Consider the following 18,903-nt stretch of genomic DNA (forward strand, 5'->3'; position numbering starts at 1 on the left):
GAGTTTTAAAGCACAACTGGAAAGCTTGCGAACAAAACTTCCACCTCCAATATGGTCAGAAGGGAAGCAAGTCCCAGTGGATTCCCAATACTCCTCTCATCAGGTCAAACCCTTTTTCTTTCCAAAATCTCGTCTGACCACCTTCGTTTTTCCACTAAACACGCGGGGAAGGGAGCAGGGACTCCGGGCGTTGCTGCTGCTTTCACGCGCTCTGCTTTCACCTTCCCCAGCTCCGAGGCGCTGGGTGACCGCGAGAGAAGGAAGAAGATGGTTTAACAGGGTGAAGGTCACCAGCAGGTGTCCACTCGAAGGCCGGTGCAGCTGGCGCCGGCCAGGGAGCCCTGACCAAGCCTGGGTAAAGGTCGCTAGCCGACCCGACAGCTGTCTCGGCAGCCTCCGCGGGCGGCGGCAGGAGCCCTCTGACGTGGGTGCTACTTGAGCCGCGCACGGGATCCCGAGGGAGCCTCCGCCCCGCCCCCGGCGTCCGCAGGCTCAGGCACCCGGGGGTGACGTCATCCACGTCCACGCCTGTCGTAAGTGTCGGGCTCACGACGCCCCTAGAGGAAGGGCGCCCTCTGGGCACAGCCTACCATGCTAGGCCGCATGCGCGCGCACCTGGCGAGCGCGGACGATGCCGGAGCCAATGAGGCGCGGCTACGTCACGGCGCAGCACCGGGCGCTGCCGCACGTCAGGCAGCGGGCGGACGGAACGAGTGTGGTTGCACCGACACCGGTACATAGGCGCGGGCCGGCGTGTCCTTGGGCTAGAGAGCGGGACGTCGGTCTTCGGGACGTAACGTTTCTGGTGCCGACCAGCCCGGAGCGGTGAGCGCGCGACGGGGACGCGGGGCGGGAGAGGCGCGAGGGGCCGGCGCGGGCCTGACCTAGCGGGCATGCGGGACTGCGGCCGGGGAAGGCTGGAGGCGGCTTGCAGGGCCGGGTCCCGGGGTTCTGGAGGGGACTCGCCCGCCGCCCTTTCAGGGAGCGGTAGCTGCTGCTCCTCTAGGACTGAGCCTGATCTTTACCTGAGGAGGCGTCTGGAAGGGCGGCTTTCCTCAGTCTGCTTGAGACCGGCCTGGATGGCTGACCTCGTGGTCACCCCCGGGGTCTCAGAACGCGAGAGTGAGAAGGTTCCTACCCCAGCCCTCCTTTGCGTTCCGGTGCTAGACTAATGCGAGAGGGAGAGCGACTTAGCCTCCACTTGAGACCAGAGCGCGTGAAAGCACCAAGAACCCCCCCGCCTCACCACCCTGTTGATGTGTTTTATCTTATCTTTGGAATTGGCTTTAATTGGCAACACAGACAGCAGTTAAGCATCCTGAGGTGTTAGAATTGTAGTGGTTTGAGCCTAAAGGAATTATAGCCCAGTTTCGTGTTTGTGACTTTTTGACCTTGCCCTCTTCTGGAATTGAGGTTTGAGCTCGGTTTCCACTTCCGTTCCTTGGGCATGAACCTGTCATGAATACAGACCCGCTTATAAGGAGGGTCTCCTACATACTGTGTTTGCTAACGAAGAATATTGCAAATGGACTAAGGTAGCATCCAGCCTTGTATTAGAGGTGGTAAGAATAGAAGTGGGTTGGTAGCAGAGTGATTTAAATGGTCACTGGGATCCGTTGTATGTGTTACTATAACAAGTTACTTGAATTGTTGGGTCTTTTCATTTTTAGAATTAGAAAATGGGTGATGTTGAGAAAGGCAAGAAGATTTTTGTTCAGAAGTGTGCCCAGTGCCACACTGTGGAAAAGGGAGGCAAGCATAAGACTGGACCCAATCTCCATGGTCTTTTTGGGCGGAAGACAGGTCAGGCCGCTGGATTCTCCTACACAGATGCCAACAAGAACAAAGGTAAGTAGGGGACTGTTGACTGTTAAGCCTTAGCACAGATTGTTTGGGTGTAACCAACATAGACTTATCACTTAACTGCTGCATCCCTTTCTGTTTAGGTATCACCTGGGGAGAGGATACCCTGATGGAGTATTTGGAGAATCCCAAAAAGTACATCCCTGGAACAAAAATGATCTTCGCTGGAATTAAGAAGAAGGGAGAAAGGGCAGACCTAATAGCTTATCTTAAAAAGGCTACCAATGAGTAATTCCACTGCCTTATTTATTACAAAACAAATGTCTCATGGCTTTTAATTGTACCATAACTTAATTTGTACATCAAAATTCAGATCATGAATGGCTAACAATATTTTTGTTGGACAGTCCCAATTTAAGTAAAACTGACTTGTAGTAAAATGGATATGACCTTTTTCAAAATAATCATCCAGTTGCATATAGACTATCACTGCTCTCCCTTTCTCAAGATAAGATTGGACTTAAGTAGTAATGTGCTACTTTCCACAAAGATGGGGGTGTCACCTCAAACCTATTAAATGGTTTTGTACTTAGATTTATATAAATGGGCATATGAATATGTTTAAACACTGGGAAAACTCTATCATTGTCTCAGAAACAAGAAGACTCCCCTGTGTCTCAATTTATGCTCACTGGTCTGTTTCAGGCAGTGGCTAAATGTCAGTAAGCAACTGTCTTGATGATGCTGTTTTATTTAGACTTCCCTATGTCAAGGATGCTGCCCTTTTACCACTGAAAGACACTGAGTAAGATATCAAATAAAGAGTATTTAATACTTTATGGTTCATCTGTAAGTTAAAATGCTTTTCGTAACCAGCAACTTGGACCTTTCTAATTTTTTATTATCTAAGACGACGCTGTAATTCAGGATCATCCTTAAACACCCATTCAGAAACACAATAGTGGAATGAACTTCTGTCTGTGTGGTTGTAATGGTGCTCTCTGCCAACTTACTAGATGGAAAGGTTAAAAAAGGAGATAGTTTGTAAGTTACCAACAGTAAGAATATCATTTAAAACAATCACAGATCATGTTTTGATTGTGCCTTGTTTAATGACTGTTAAAATTTTAGTTGTTTCAACTTTCCGTGCTGGAAAGCCATGCTCTAGTGAAGGTACTGGGTGGTGTTCCTTTGATCTCGGGAACAACTTAACCTAGAGCAACACTTCACCCTTAGTTCTTTGTCAGAATGATGCATAAGCGGAAATAGTTACATACTCACTAAGTCCTAAATTGTACAGAAAACGGTAGGGAAATTAGGTGTAATAGCAGGAAAAGAACCTCATTGATGACTTCAGAAGTGTGGAGAATGATTAACTAGGACCCTGAAGTCTGACAGACACTTTGATAAACCTTACATCATATAAGAAATTGAAGACAGTCTGGAAACAAATTTGGAAAGTTTTCTGTAATTTGGAGTTTTGGATTAAGATTTATCTTATTTGTATAGGTGTTTTATCTGTTTATATGTCTGTGCTACACATACTGCATTACCCTTGAAGGCCAGATGAGGTTGTTAGTTCCCCTGGGACTGGTGTTACAGAGGGATCTGCAGTGTGGGCGTTAGGAATCTAAGCTGGGTCCTCTGGAAGAGCAATCAGTGTTCCTAACCCTGATAAACTTTTTACTTTGTAAGTCCTTCAGAGGTTGAGCTTTGTAACATAGGACTTGGTGAGTCCTGAGTTTTGAAAAGGACTTTCAAGGGACACTTTTTAACCCCTTTTAACCAATGTGCAAAGAAAGAAAGCCTTGGAGTTACCATTTTCTTGTATCCTACAAATGATAGAAGAAAAAAAAATCAAGCCATTAAGATGAATATAGACATTTGGCTTAAGTTTTTATAATATGGGTGTTTCAATATTGATTCAAAGAAGCCTCATTAGTGTAACGGGTAGTTTGTTAGTGTTATAGCTTATAAATTCAGATACTTTAACCTAGAAGTGATGAAGCCCTGGTGACTGAGTCATTTCCTGACATGCTGCCTACCTCACCAGGTATACCTTTTGTGGAAGCTTGAGGAAAGCATCCCTTCTGATGACTCACAGTTAGATTTAATTTGTAATCTCTGGACCTAGAACATTGTCTATGGCCTACATTGCACAGTTGGTACCTCCTATGTTCTAAGGCTAACTAGACTCAAGTAGAATACGTAGTGATATAGAGGGTAAGCCCTGGGAGTAATGCAGAAAGAGGACAGCCTTTGTTATAAAGGGTACATTTCCCTTAGAAATAAGGAAAGGGGGTAAAAAAGCTACCACTCTAACTCATCTGCTTGTTCTTAGTTGCTTATTGTAGGTGGCTAGTTCAGTGGTATCACAAAGGGAAGTGAGGTGAGCTTCCTGGTGCCACCTAAATTCTGAATGCTTAGGAAAGCTCTGCCTGATAGAACTTCCTGTAATGGCTCTTTTAGCCATACGTGTCCATTACCCACTTGTGGCAGTTAAACTCATGAAATGTAGGATGACTAAAAAACTTATTGAACTAAATTTCTGTAGCCACAACTAGCTAGTGGCTGCTGTATTTATGGCATATATCTAGAGCTTATGTACATAAATTCCAGTGCCTTTCTGAACAGTGGTAATACCTTAGCCTAAATCTCATGCTTGCTTCTGATTTTACAATGTTTTGCCTGTTGAATTTAAGTTGGCTGTGTTAGGTGAGCGGAGAGGCACCTCTGTCTTGTTGCCCTTTTATAGGCATTCTATTATATCTGTTCCTTTTTAACCACAGGAGATTGCTGGATAAATGACATATTGGGGTACCTGCTGGCTGTCTAGGAAAAGGGTCTTAACAGACTAGCCTTCCACAGCGACGTAGTCTTAAATGATTCCATATTGATTAAACTCAGAAGTAAGCTGAAACCAATTCATTTCTAGTGGTACCTATTTGAGCTTCCTTTCGTTAGAATGTTTTAAAAGCCAAAGACGTTGCTGGGCTCTGAATGAGCTGCATGGAGCATCCAGGTGAGCTCATGCAGATATACCCAGGATGCCTGTTCCCTGCCGAGTCTTCAGAGCATAACTGAGACACACACTGACCTTTGGCTGCATCCATTTGTTTAATAAAACCCAAAGTATTCAGTTTAGACTTAATTAATTTCTAAATTATTTTGGTTGGGAATTTAATGTGCTTGAAAAACTAGTCATATCCTAAACTATTTTCACACAGAAAACTTAGGTAGGTTTATCATATGCCTGTATTCCTGAAGAATAAATGTAGTTCATTGGTAATCTCCCTGTCCATCAACAGCATACAACTCATCATTCATAAGAAAGACATATGGACAGGCATACTGCCTGCCCTCTGACCTCCACACATGCTGTGGCACGCATAATGAAATTACCTTTTTGTTTCCTATTCACTAGAAATTAACCACATTCTACACTGGGCTCTTAATAGGTGTCTACATAACATTTAAACATAGAGGTAGTATTTTAACATTTACTAGGTCTACAGCCTGAATTGTAAACTTGGAGGAAGAACTGTTGGACTAGATCATTGTATTATTTGAGGCGTAACATAGAAAATGTTGGCTGGGGACTAAAACTGATTAGAGTAGTGTCACATTATCACACATAGGCCCAATCCAACCTCACCCCTGATAGAAAGTAAAATCCCTACTGAATTGGTCACATTTGTTCATTTGTGTGTTGTTTATGGCTGGTTTCATGCTACATTAAGACCTGGTAGTAACAGTTATGTGGTACATGGAGGATTTTGAATTCTATGTCAGCCTGAACTGCAATAGAAATTGTGGTTCAGAAACTGTGACACTTTAAGAAAGTCTCACCAGCTCAGGGATGTAGCTCAGTTGCTAAGAGTATTTATTCAGCATGTTTCGAGCCCTGGGTGTGGTACCTAAACCAGGCGTGGTGGTGCAAGCACTTGGGAAGTAGAGACAGGAAGGTCAGAAGTTCAAAGTCATTCTTGACTGTATAGTGAATTTGAAGCCACACTAGATTACGTAAGACCTTGTCTCAAAAATACAGTTAGGTTTCACTAACGTAGAGACTTGCCAGGTGGTAAAACAAGATTGTGTACTCATAGATAGACAAAGCTTTAAGGTTACTTAGGTAATTACCTTGCTAGCTATCATATAGACTGACCCCTGCCCTTTCCAGGTGACTTCATATGAACTGAGTCATGTCTCATTTTATTTATTTATCATATCTCAAGCTAGATGTGGTGGTGCAGGCCTTTCATCCCAGCACTGGGAGGCAGAGACAGGAAGATCTCTGAGTTAAAGACTAGCCTGGTCTACAGAAAAATTCTCAACAACCAGTGTTATACAGGGAAACTGTCTCAAAAAAACGAATAATAGTGAGTGCATCTTTTTTTTTTTTATATTTTATGTGATGAGTGTTTAGCCTGAATCTATGTACAAGAACCACATGTGTATCTGAAGGACAGAGACCAGAAACAGGTATCAGATCTGGAATGAGTTTCAAATGGAACCAGGGTTCCATTTGATCAAGTGCTATTAACCAGCAGGTTGTCTTCTAATAAATACTTGCTTTAATAGGAACTGCTCCAGGCCTATGCCCCTGTGGCCCTCAGTCTCTACATTGTCTACAACAGAAGCCTCATAACTATGGCATCTTCCCAATCCTTTCTGGCACCGGCAGCTGCTGGTGGGGTCTAGACAGCTACATGAACCTTTTGTCTCTACTACCCCTCATCACACCCGCTAAGCCCTTGAGCTCACCTAGGCTCCCCGATAGCCTTTCTTAGTCATCCACGTACCAGTGAATGTCTGTCCTATCTACTTGGACTTTTAAAAACCCCAGGCCGCTGTCATTCACTGTGATTTCTTCTCGGGCTCTGAATTCTCCACATTCTCTACCATGGCCGTTTGTGCCTCCTCTCCTGATCTGCTCTGTAAACCCAGCCTGGGCCCTCAGCCATCACTTTCTCCATCCCCATGCCTGACTTGAGTCTTGGAGGAAGTCATGTGTTTCTACAGTCAGTCCCTGTAATAGAACCAACCCTAAGTCCACTGAAGCAGTGGACACCTGGTCAAACTGTTCTTTATGTATCCAGTTCCCCAGTCCCGCAGCTACTGTGTTGTTAGGCTCCTCGAGCATCTTGGCCTCCCTACTCCTTTCTCATGGCAGATGCTCCTCCAGTTTCCCACAGGAATTCTTTACCTCCTGGACAAAAGGAAAATTATCCGGTTTGCTGCCTGCCTGCCTTGAGCAATGCTGTTAATCTCGTGATGGCTCAGAATGTTCAGTCAGACTATCAGTATCTGCATGATACAGATATCTCAGTGTGCTCGACCTCCCTTGGCCTCCCTCTTCTACAGGAGGTGAAATGCTGGATGCCTGTGTTCTTTTCGGTTCGGGGCCTCAGGGCATACTTCCATAATACAAATAAGCACTGTGTGTAAATTCTTAAGTAGTAGCTTTTTTATTCAATGTGAGTAATGAGTTTGTAACCGTCCCTACCTGAATAGGCCTGTATAGGTCCAGGCTGGACCTTTCCAACTAGGAGAAACTTCTCTAAGTCATGTACACAAAATGTTTACATATTATATTTAAAATATAACTGTGGCTTTTACTGGTGAAGGTTGGAGAAAAACAGCTCCCAAATTTGAGCCTTCTGCTGGCAGTACCTAGCAGAACCAAGCACACTAACCTTTCTGTACCTTAGATTCCTTGTGTGTAAACTGACATCAGCCCTCATAGCTTGGAAATTTACAAAACTATGGAGCATATTAACTAGCACTCAATAACCGATGTTAGCTAGTTTTGGACTGGCCAGACCAGACATACTGCCACATTGTCTACGGTAATAAAAGTGCATTTTTAGGAGTAAAGGACACATGATTTTTCCATGGGGAGTGAACCTGAAGCTCACTGGGTCACAAGTGGCAGCTTTAGAGACTTGTATCCATCATGTCGTTCTAAAGTTCACCCCTCCCTGTGTGAGACCAGTAATTCATGAACTGCAACCTGGATATTCCCCTAAGAATGTTCCTAAACAGGGTTGAGTTAGACTAAAAGGAAGAATGGGTGCCTACTGTTTGTACACTCAGCTTCTAGGTATGTTTTTCCAGTAACCCAACAAAGATTTGGAGTTTTGTTAGTTTGATGTTTTGGTTGGCATTTTGTTATTTTGAGGCACAGTCTGCCTTGGGTTAGGCTGCTCTGAACTGCTGCCTTAGCCTCCTTAGCACTGAGAATACAAGCATGTCACCATACCTGGCTGGCGTAGTTCTTACCTGGTTTGCTGGTGTAACACAAATCCTGGCCAAGGTTTTCCTGAACCTTAACGGTCATCTCAAGAACAGAGAAGTCACGATGGTAATGTTTACATTAGAGAAGGTATGGGGTAGGAAATGTTGAGTTACACGTCCAATCTGCTTCCCCAGAGATTCAATATAGGTCAAAGCAGCATGCTGCCTCGAGGACCCTCTACCCGTGAAACTAGGAAAAGCCCATCCCAGTACACCGTTCACTTGTTTGGAGTAGTGTTAAGTAGCGGTACTGTTGAAGACTGTTGGTTCTGGAGCAGCAGGGCTTCAGTGATTCTTGGATGTAAAGTGTGCAATATGACAAAAGCTAAGTGTGCTAGCGCAGTGAATTGTTTGCTGAGTGCGTAGGTCACAGGTGGAAGGACAGAGACCTGTGAATCAGATTAGAGAGAGAGAGTGTGTGTGTGTGTGTATGTATATGTATATATATACACAGATATATACTTATATATGTAAAAACATATATGTGTGTGTGTGTTTCTTGGAAAATACAGAAAAGACCTGTCCATTCCAACAGCATACCAAGCTGGCATTTCAATGTGGTGAAGGGCAATTTAGTTAATTTGCAGGTCAAGATTCAGGTAAATTCTCCAAAACAAAATGTAGATGTATCCACTAAGTTATTTTGTTGAGAGACCTACTTGAAGATTCTGATAGCTTTCTTTCTATTCTCCAACCCAAATTTGACAAGCAGGTTAACATCAAGGTCGTTACTAATAGATTCAGTCAGTTGGAATGGCTGCCCTCTTCTGACACAGAAAGCAGAGTACCTCAACAGTGGGGACTGAATGCACCACAGCTAAACCGGACCTCTGAGTTCATATAGAAGCAAAGATGTGCCCTGAGGTAATAGCCACAACCTCTCTGTCCTTTCCTCATGATCTCAATCCCATTAATAGGCTTCTTTCTGTCTATTCTGCACCCATTCCCCCCCTCCCAGAAACCTGGAGGGATGACTGCTGAGCAGCCATGTTGGGTTGGTGGCACCTGAAGATGGCAGCCAAGGATGTTGAAGTGCAAAGGTGGAAGAATGTGTCCCATGGACAGTATAGTGAAGATGCCATATAAACCAGACTACATTACCATTTTAAGAGAATTCTTTCTTACTTAAACTGTTACCATTTCAGCATTTTTTGCATGCATCAATTCTAATCCTGATGCCCATGTAATAATATCTCCTAAAATAATGCCTTTAGTATTTTCCTTACCGTTTCTCCCCTCAGGAGCAGCCACATCCAAAGTACCTAACATGCCAATGACTTTATGTTTCCAGGTCTAATCTCTCATCTACAAACTGTACAAATGTACAAACTGTACATTAAGCTGCATTTTAGACACCTCTGATACACCCATACATATTATGAGGTGCTTAAATGAGAGTAACAGAATATGTACATATCCTGACTCCGAAGCCTTCAAAGTTATATTGTAGTGCAAAAGAGACTATATGAATATGATCAAATTAAAGATCTTGACAGGGGGACTTTACCCTGGTTTATTCATGTGGTCCTCATATAATAATAAAGATATTTACACATGAAGAAACAGGAGTCAGAGTTGGAAAGAGCAATATGATACAGAAAGCAAAGGTTGAAATGATGTGGCCACAAGCTGAGGTATGCCCTGTAGACCATTCTGGCTTTGAACTCAGAGATCCACCTGCCTCTGCCTCCCAAGTGCTGGGATTAAAGGTGTGGGCCACCACTAAACTCAAAAAAGAAAGAAAAAGAAAAGAAAACTCTTAACTTGTGGAGAGCCACTAGATTGTCAGGCTGCTTTGTTATTGAGCTCTCAGTGGAAAAACATGTTTTCACCCTGGCCTTCATCTGGAGTCAGGGATAAGCAGGATGTTTGGCCACGTTCACTTCCTTTTGTTTGTGTGAGGATCAGACAGACAGGTGGTCGAGGTAAAAAGTTTGACTTCTCCGTGAACCCCTTCATTGTACTGAGGTGTTTTGCTCTGACTATGAAAAGATACTGTAGAATAAACCAGTGTGACACTTTCCACTGGCAGCCCTCTTGATCAGATCCCATGTGTAGTGTGTTGGGGCTTTTTGTTTGTTTTTTCCCTTCAGTCCTCACTCCCCACTCAAGAACTGTTCAACTCTGCTGGCAAATCTGACCCATTTATATTTCCTGTCTTTATCATTAGCTCATCAAAACTAGAAATTACTTTTGTGCCTTGGGTTGTCCCACACTTGATCTGTCACTCATTGCTGGATATTTCTTGTTTTATATATTAGCCTCTGTACACACAAGTCTTAAAAAATAATTCTCAACAAAAATTGTGGGAGCATCAAACTGCTCCATCCAACCACCCAGTCCCTTTGTCCTGGACCCATGGTCTCAGTCATAAATGTGCTGCCCCTATGCAGATCTTGCCTGGTATGGAGCACTTCCTTAATGACAGGGAGAACACTTGGCTTTTTCTCCCTCCCTCTACACCCACAAAGACGGGGTCTCATGTATCCAGGATGGTTGTGAACTCAATGTATAGCGAAGTATGACCTTTTGTTTCTGAATCTCCTGACTGTGCCTGCAAAATGCCAGCATTGCAAGTATTCACCACCACACCCAGTTTTATGATTTTATGTTGTGCCTGCTAGGCAAACACTATCAGCTAAACTACATCCCCAACTCCTTGACTAGCACCATAGTCCTGCTTCTCCCTAACCTCAGTGTCCGACAGGCCATTGTGGCAGCACTTGGTCTTTCTCCAAGTTTTTGGGAAAGACAATTGGCTGCTTTCTCAGCCCTCCAGCTCTATAGTGATTGTTGCCATTCTGCTTAAACTTCTAGAGTAAATGTTCTATCAGTCCCTAGTCACTCATGAAAGAAAGCTCATAGATATTGTCCGCATTTCATTCTGATAAAATACTGACCAAATGCAGTTTAGGGAAGGAAAGGGTTTATTTTGCCTACACTTCCAGGTCTACCATTGAGGGAATCTGGGGTAGAAACTCAAGTAGGAACTGAAGCAGAAGCCATGGAGGAGTGCTGTTTGTTGGCTCACTGCAGGCTCGTACTTATTAACTTTCTTATACAGCCCAGGAACACTTGCCTAGGGCCAGTGCTGCCAACCGTGGGCTGCAACCTCCCACATCAGTTAACTAGAACAGTTCCCCATAGGTGGTCACAGGCCAATCCAGTTGAGGCAATTCTTCAGTCAAGGATTTCCTCACAGATAACGCTGGCTAGGCTTTGTCAAGCTGACAATCAAAGCTAACTAGCACAGCTATATTTCAGTCTGTTTTCCATCACCCCCCAAAAAACCAAAACTGTGGTAGCTCTCTTGTTGAATGTATTCTCTGCTATGGGTTGTAAACTAGTCAATGTGTTCCTGTCTTGCTAAGAAACGTCAAAGGTCCTCACTAAAACAACAGCAGTAACTATTGTATTGCTATCATGACTATGTATAGTTATAATATTTTGTACTTTAATTGCATGGCTACATATTGTCCTTTCTGCCTGGTTTCATTTCACACTGGACAATTCTGTGGATGGCAGTGGTGACTGGTACTTATTAAAATGTTCACTCTTAAAATGTAGCCGCTGGATCCATTAGAGCCCATGGAGCTAATGGTGAGTATAAAACTCAACAATCTTTACTAAAGGACTGACAAAACTCACTCTCTTAGAACTAAAGCTGAAAATGCTAATCAACAAGTAGATTGTAGAACAAAGATTCAAAGAACTAAGCCTGAAAGATCCAAAACCCTTGATCCTTCAAGTATAGCTGTACCTCCTGCTTAGAAAAACTCTGGCTAGTCATAAGTAGTCACGAGCCTTGCCAATGAGAAAGTGGCTGTCTCAAAAATGGTCCTAGTGACCAGTTAAATGGCATTGTTAGAGGCCGGAAATAAAGCTTAAGACCTCCATACTTTTCATCAACAGATGAAGGAATAAAGAATCTGTGTTTTACATGAGAACCTGAGTTCACACTTGTAATCCCAGTTCTGGGAAGGCAAAGCCAAGAAGACCTTGGAGCTTGCTGGCCAGATAGTCTAGCATAAGCAGTAAACTCCAGGCCAATAAGAGAGCCTATTGACAGACGGGTGGGCAGTTGGGGCGGGGGAAGGAAAGTAAGAGAAAAGAAAAGCTGAATAACATCTGAGGAGAGACATCCAGGGTTGTCCTCCGGCCTCCAGATGCACACACACGGGGGGTGGGACGAGAGAGAGAGATAATATTGGTTACTTAAAGGCTTACAGGAGGCTGGGGTGGCTGGTATGAGGAAGAGATTTTGGAGAACTGGCACAGCAGGGAGCCTGTCTTCAACATCCAGTTTAGTGTTTCTGAAAGACTGTGAATGATTAATCAGTAGATGATAGATGTTAACAGTTTCAATCTTTCTGCAGTGTGCACACGTTATCAAAACACCACACAGAGCCCCACAAATGTATTCAAGTATTGCACTGAAGCACTAGTTAGTGACTGAGAACACAGGAGACACTGGGGGCCTCAAGGAACTTGTCTCTAAGAAAGAAAAGAAGTAGATCCCTGGTGCAGCCATTGGTGCTATCCCAGTGGGTCTAAACCGCAGACTTGTTATACAAGCATGAGGTATCCCCCACAGGTTCACATTTGGAACACTTTGTCCCCAGCTAATAGCTCTGTTTTAGAAGGTGCTGGAAACTTAAGCAAGTGTGGGCTAGCTGGAAAAGGTAGATCACTGTGAGCATGCTTTCAAAGTTCTAATTGTTCTCTGGTCTCCTTCCCTGTCTGCTTCCTGTTTGCCATTAGGTAATCAGCCTCTGCCGCATCCCCTGCCACAGTAACTTTCTGCCTCAGCATAGGCCCAGAATTAACATAGTCAGGAACTATGGACTATACCTCTGAAACCTTCAACTAAAGTCTTTTTTTCCTTTTAAGTTGTCCTTTCAGATAATTTGGTCACAGCAATGGAAAGCTAACTGACCCAGAAAACTGCACCAAAGAAGTAGGGACATTTGTATGACTAAATCTGACTATGTTGTTATTAAACCTTTGGAACTGTTTTGTGGGAAGATCTTAGACTATTTTAGAGAAAGCCTGAGAGGCTATCAGAGAAGTTAGTGAGCAATTCTAGTGAAACTCTGAAGCCCCTCAATCCTGCTGGAAATGTAGACGGTAAAGACTATGTGTGGTTTCAGATAGGAACAAGGATGCTATTCACGTGTGGACCGAAGGCCACATATACTAGATCCCTATAAAGACCTTGTCTACAGTCTGTCAGCACTGTACCACTTTGTGGGAGGTGATTAATCCTGTGAAGGACATTTAAGGCCTCCCAGCATTTCAGCCATGGTGTGGGTATTGCTGGCTGCCCTTTAGCCAGGTTTGTAACTGAGAATCAGAAGCAAAAAGGAGAATAGAAAGACTTGAGAAAATTGCAGTTTAGTTAGAAAGGCCTGGGTATGTGTCTTAATTAGAATTTCTATTGCTGTGATAAAACACCATGACCAAAAGCATCTTGGGGAGGAAGGGGTTTATTTTAGCTTACACCTCTCAGGCTATACTCCCTCACCAAGTTAAGCCAGAGCGGGAACTCAGGCAGGGCAGCAACCTCAGATGTCATGGAGGGATGCTGCTTTCTGGCTTGTTCCCCAAAGCTTTCTCAGCTTGCTTTCTTATAGAACTCAGGACTACTAACCCAGGGGTAGCACCACTCAAAATGGGATAGGCCCTCCCACATTAATCATTAAATAAGACAACGCACTGCAGGCAAGTTGTGCAGGGACATTTTCTCTGCTGAGGTTCCCTCTTCCCAGAGAACTCTAGCTAGTGTCAAGTCAACAAAAAACTAGCCAGCATGCCGAGGCTAGGGAAGGAATGCACTAAGTGCTTTGTATGGGGATGACGGGGAGGAGTCCTTAAGGGCAACTCAGGAATTGGCCAGCTGCCACTCATTCTCACAAACTCAAAGGTATGAAACAGTAAGTTCTTTTGGAAGATGCCCCCCCTTGAGGAGAGAGTCCTGCTCCCACAGAGCCACCTACAAAGTTGTTACTTCAGGTGAGAGACCAAAGAATTAAAAATTAGTTTTTTGAGCTATTGGTTTAAAGTTTAAAGTACAAGCCTGAAAAAAGGCCAGACAGGTGGAGACATGTCCAGCCACCTGTGGGAAGGAACCAGCCTTACTGTATTCCTTTCCTGCCCACTAAAGATACAATTGCTAGGAAACAGGCCCGGACTGCCCCTCCCCCCTAGGACAGCCAAGCAAGGGAAGCCAGACAGTTAATGGTTTGGGGGGCCTTCCTATAGCCAATCAGTTCAAAATGCAACATCCCCTTTTGTGTTTCAACCAATAGATGCTTGCTAGGCAGGAATTCCCCTGCTTTGGGCATGCTGGGAAAGACTGGAATCTTTAAATCATCCATCTACCCTGAGCACAAGGCTCTCTGCTCTCAACCACTGTGTTAGTAAGGGTGTGGGCTCAAGCTATAGCTTGTAATAAAAAGATCCACATGTGTTTTGCAACTGACTCAACTCCTGGCAATCCTTCCGGGTCTTGCAAATTAGGCACAACACAGGATTCATTCCACTGGGCTCAGATGCTCAGGCATTCTTGGCTGCCATTTTTTGAGGATGCTGGTAAAACATACAGACTCCCAGTCAGAAACAAAGAGCAACTCTTTCTTAAAGAGGTTACTTATTTTTATTTTATGGATGTAAGTGTTTTGTCTACATGTATGTCTGTGTACCAGTTGTGTTTATGGTACCTGAGGAGACAAGAAGAGGGTGTTGTATCTCTTAGAATTGGAGTTAAAGATGGTTGTGACCTTCCAGCTGGATGCTGAGAATTTAACCTTGGTACTCTGAAACAACAGCCAGTGCTCTTAACCATCTCTTCGACCCCCAAAATGGTATTCTTAATTGTAATTTCCAGATGCCTCTCTCTCTCTCTCTCTCTCTCTCTCTCTCTCTCTCTCTCTCTCGGTTTTTCGAGACAATATTTCTTTGTGCAGCCTTGGCAATCCTGGACTTGATTTGTAGACCAGGCTGGCCCCAAACTCACAGAGATTCATCTGCCTCTGCCTCCAGAGTGCTAGGTATGGGCCACCACCACCCAGCTTCAGAATATCATTTTTGTGCTACTTTCTCAACTCCTGATTCCCACAGCATGGTGCAAAGAGGAATAATAACACAAGGAGCACAGGGTTTGGAGAATTCTAAGTATATCTAAAAAGTTTCTCTCTCTCTCTCTCTCTCTCTCTCTCTCTCTCTCTGCCTCTCGTGTGTATGTGTGTGTGTAGATGATACTGTCCTCTAAGATTATTTATACAAACAACTTTATTATTTGTACAAACAACTTTAAAATAAAATCATCCAGAACAAAGGTTCTGTTCAAAGGATCAGAGGACACATGAGCAATTCATGCTGAATTGCCTTCCGACATACCCATGGAATATCATGAAATACCTGTAATATGCCTGGGCCTCATTGTGTGCAGAGCCAGAAGATGGCAGGAATTTGAAAATCTTTAACTCTATATGAATAATTATTGGGATTCATTAACATCCCACTTCTGCCTGCCTTGCTGCACACTTTAAAATCCCTTTACTAATTTGTTTTTGTCGTTTATCAGGTTTTTCTTTTTTTGTTTCAGTGAAAATTTATTGGCCCAGCTCTTAAAAAAAAGCCTGAGCTGGGCATGGTGGTACACGACTGTAATCCCAGCACTCTAGAAAGCAGAGGCAGGAGGATTTCTGTGAGTTCAAGGCCAGCCTGGTCTACAAAGTGAGTTCAGGACACCCTGTTTCAGGAGAGAAAGAAAGAAAGAAAGAAAGAAAGAAAGAAAGAAAGAAAGAAAGAAAGAAAGAAAGAAAGAAAGAAAGAAAGAGAAAAGAAAGAAAGAAAGAAAAGAAAAGAAACACAGAAGCCTGTGTATCATGTATTGTCTACGAGGCTGTATTCAGACTGCTGACCTGGTTCCACTGAAGGTCTGGACCACAGCTGCTGAAGGTTATGTGGTCTCAGTTGTCTCCACATGGAACCACCATGTTGGTATCTCCACAGTTATTCATGAGATGACCTTCTCTCTTCTGCACATAGGTTCAGTTCGAAAGGAACATAAATAAATAAGTAAATAAAACAAAAGGGATATAGAATGTTGTCTGACTTACTAAGAAAGTTAGTTATGAGACAGGTGGACATGAAACTAAGCTCCCATAGGGGCTGCTGGTGGTATTCCAGGGTCTTAAGTGTCCCCCACATTTCTGTGTTGAAGGCTTGATCTTCAGTGCAGCGTTCAGACATAGGGCCTTTGGAGTGGTTGGGTCACCAGGGAGCCACGTGTGGATTAATCCAGCGATGGGATCATAAGTTAAGTGGTATTGAGGAGCGGAAGGAACTTCAGGAGGTGAGGCAAGTTGGAGAAGGCAGGTTATTGGGGCATGTCCTGGAAGGGGGTAGTGTGTCTCTGTCTCTCGATGTCACTGCTTTTCAACAGCCATGAGTGAGCAGCTTGCTCCACCACATGCTCCACGTCTCATGGTGTTCCTCTCACCACAGACCCGGAAACAAGAGCCAGGTAACCTCGACCTGAAGCTGTGGACCCAGATGATCCTTCTCCCTTTAAGTTGATTTTGTCACAATGATAGAAAGCTGAGCAACGGTGCTGACAGAGCTGGAACATCTGTCTTCTTGGGCTTCTAGCTCCCAACAGGAAGATTTAGCTCACACCCCGTCTTATCCCTTCTAAATTTAGGGAGTGGAAAGTAGCCGTGAATTACGAAAGCTGAGTCTCTTCTTTGTGAATGGAAATAGTGGGCCAGATTCTTTTGCAACAGTAGGGATAAAGAACTGTAAAAACCTTCAGTCCCTTTCTTTCTCCACCCTCACTGTGCGGCCCTTCCATTCGCTGGTCCTGGTCTCAGAGGACACAGCTTATGTTCTGTGTCTCTTCATAACCCTACTACTGATTAGCAGTAAGAAATTTATAAATACCCCATGAGCCAATCTGTGTTATCTTCCCAACTACAGTTTAGCTCTGTGGTGGTGGAGATGGTCCTGTTATTTTTTTATTCCCCATGCTGCTTAATTAATTTCATGAAGCAGTGTTCTTAGATTCCCTTAAGAAATGGGGTTTATCGAGAACAGCACCCTTCCCACTTTAAGGCAGTTTTAGGGGACAGGTTAAAGAGTTTGTCCTTTTCCAATGAATTGTTGGATCTTTAATCTCTTGCACTGGCACTAACCTGACTCCTCTTTAAGTCTTTTCTTTTCTTTTATTTCTGGTCTTCTCTTCATCTGTTGTTGACTAACAGACTTCTTTCCTGTTCAGACTGAGGCAATCCATTTGACCTTGTTATCTCTCCCTGAAAGGAAGAAGGTTTTGAACCACATAGATTCCCAGGTAGCTAGGTCCTTGTATCCATTCTAATCACTAGCTATCTCTTACTCAAAACCAGCCTGCAGCCCACTTCCCTTGGCCAGGGCTCTCCGGTCCTCTTTCCTAAGCAGCGGCTCATGGGGCTACCAGGCCCTGTGAGTGACATGATTGATAAATGCTTTACCGAAAGTTCAAGCTACATGTTTATGCACATTACCTGAAGGAGAGTTGGAAGAATCGGATGATTGTGTGTAGTCTAGAATCCCGCTCAGCAAATCCTGGATATTTGTTGGAGATTTCACATTGAGCGAAGGTGTAAGTGTCCTGTTGTTTGATTGTCAGCTATCATTTCCGTTTTGACACAGTAGGGGTTTGTGTATCTGTCTCTCTCTTCACAGTCAGTTCCCGGCCTTTGACTGAAAATCCTGCTTGTGTTTCCCAGTGGTGTTTAGAGCTGTGGCAGTTTGGTTTTAAGTCATTGTTCACCAGAATGTGTTCTCCTTCCTCTCAGAGTCATTCCTGACCACACCTTTACATAAATAATTCAAGTCATCCTGATATGGCCTGGTATGTGTGACATTTGTCTTGTACCTTTCTAAAACACTCAACATGGATTCTAAGCAGACACTGTACACTGAATATTTTACACAAATTATCTCACTTAGTCGTCCTAACAGCCCTATCAAGTAGCCATCAATACTGGTTCGAAAGTAGAGCTTGCAAAGTTAAATAGCTTGCCCAAGTTAGACAATGAGTGTATAAAGCTTAAATAAGTGTATAAGGCTTAAAGTTGGTGTCATTGTCTATGGTCTTTGGACCCGTCTTTGGTGAGTCATTTCCCAGTTCGTGGGGAAGGCATAAAAGTAAAGCCTGTGCCGACCTCTTGTCTGTTCCCCATTCTTCCTGCAGTGCCGACTTTAAGGCAAGTGACTAACTGGGTTCTCCCTGCTTCCATACTCCGTCGACACCCACAACATAGCTTTAAAGATGTGTCTTATTTTTTTAAATTACGTGTGTGTGTGTGCTGCAGGCGGTTTGGGCTGCACACGATTACAGGTGCCTGAGGAGGCCAGAGGCGTTTGATCCTCTGGAGCTGGAGTTACAGGGTGTTGTGAGCTGCCCGACGTGGCTGCTGGGAACAGACTCCGCAGAACCACCGAACCACCCCTGCACGGTGTATTTTCAATGTAGGATATATGAAAATGCTCCCTGGAAACCTGAAACGTGTGTTTAAACTTAGATTTTTATTATCATAATGCATTATAGAGCCAGATAAGGATCCGGGAACTCCAGGAGGCATAAGCAGAGGAAGGCCAAGTGTTGGGGAGGGTAGGGGGAAACAGAGAAGAGTTAGAGAATTTTGTGGGCTTGGCCACCCGGAAGCTGGCTATTTGAACACGTGATTCTGAGGGTGACAGAATAGAAACTGGAGGCCAGATCCCCACCCTTCCGGTAATGGCAGCCGTGCTTGG

General features: G+C 44.0%; 1 protein-coding gene across 1 annotated transcript; it reads left to right on the forward strand.

Annotated features, from left to right (window-relative positions):
• Positions 1–667: 667 nt before the first annotated feature.
• On the forward strand, positions 668–2,642 carry LOC110545164 (cytochrome c, somatic). The gene is made up of 3 exons (XM_021631078.2): positions 668–825; positions 1,671–1,848; positions 1,947–2,642. Exons 2-3 carry the CDS (start codon positions 1,680–1,682, stop codon positions 2,093–2,095), a joined length of 318 nt encoding a protein of 105 aa, XP_021486753.1. The 5' UTR covers positions 668–825; positions 1,671–1,679; the 3' UTR covers positions 2,096–2,642.
• The last annotated feature ends 16,261 nt before the right edge of the window (positions 2,643–18,903 follow it).

The sequence above is a fragment of the Meriones unguiculatus genome, chromosome 3 (genome assembly GCF_030254825.1).
Source record: "Meriones unguiculatus strain TT.TT164.6M chromosome 3, Bangor_MerUng_6.1, whole genome shotgun sequence".
Lineage (NCBI taxonomy): Eukaryota > Metazoa > Chordata > Mammalia > Rodentia > Muridae > Meriones > Meriones unguiculatus.

Coding starts and splice junctions, on each gene's coding strand:
- LOC110545164 (XM_021631078.2), top strand. CDS start 1,680: ATGGGTGATGTTGAGAAAGGCAAGAAGATTTTTGTTCAGAAGTGTGCC. Junction 1,849..1,946: donor AGATGCCAACAAGAACAAAG/GTAAGTAGGGGA, acceptor CTTTCTGTTTAG/GTATCACCTGGGGAGAGGAT.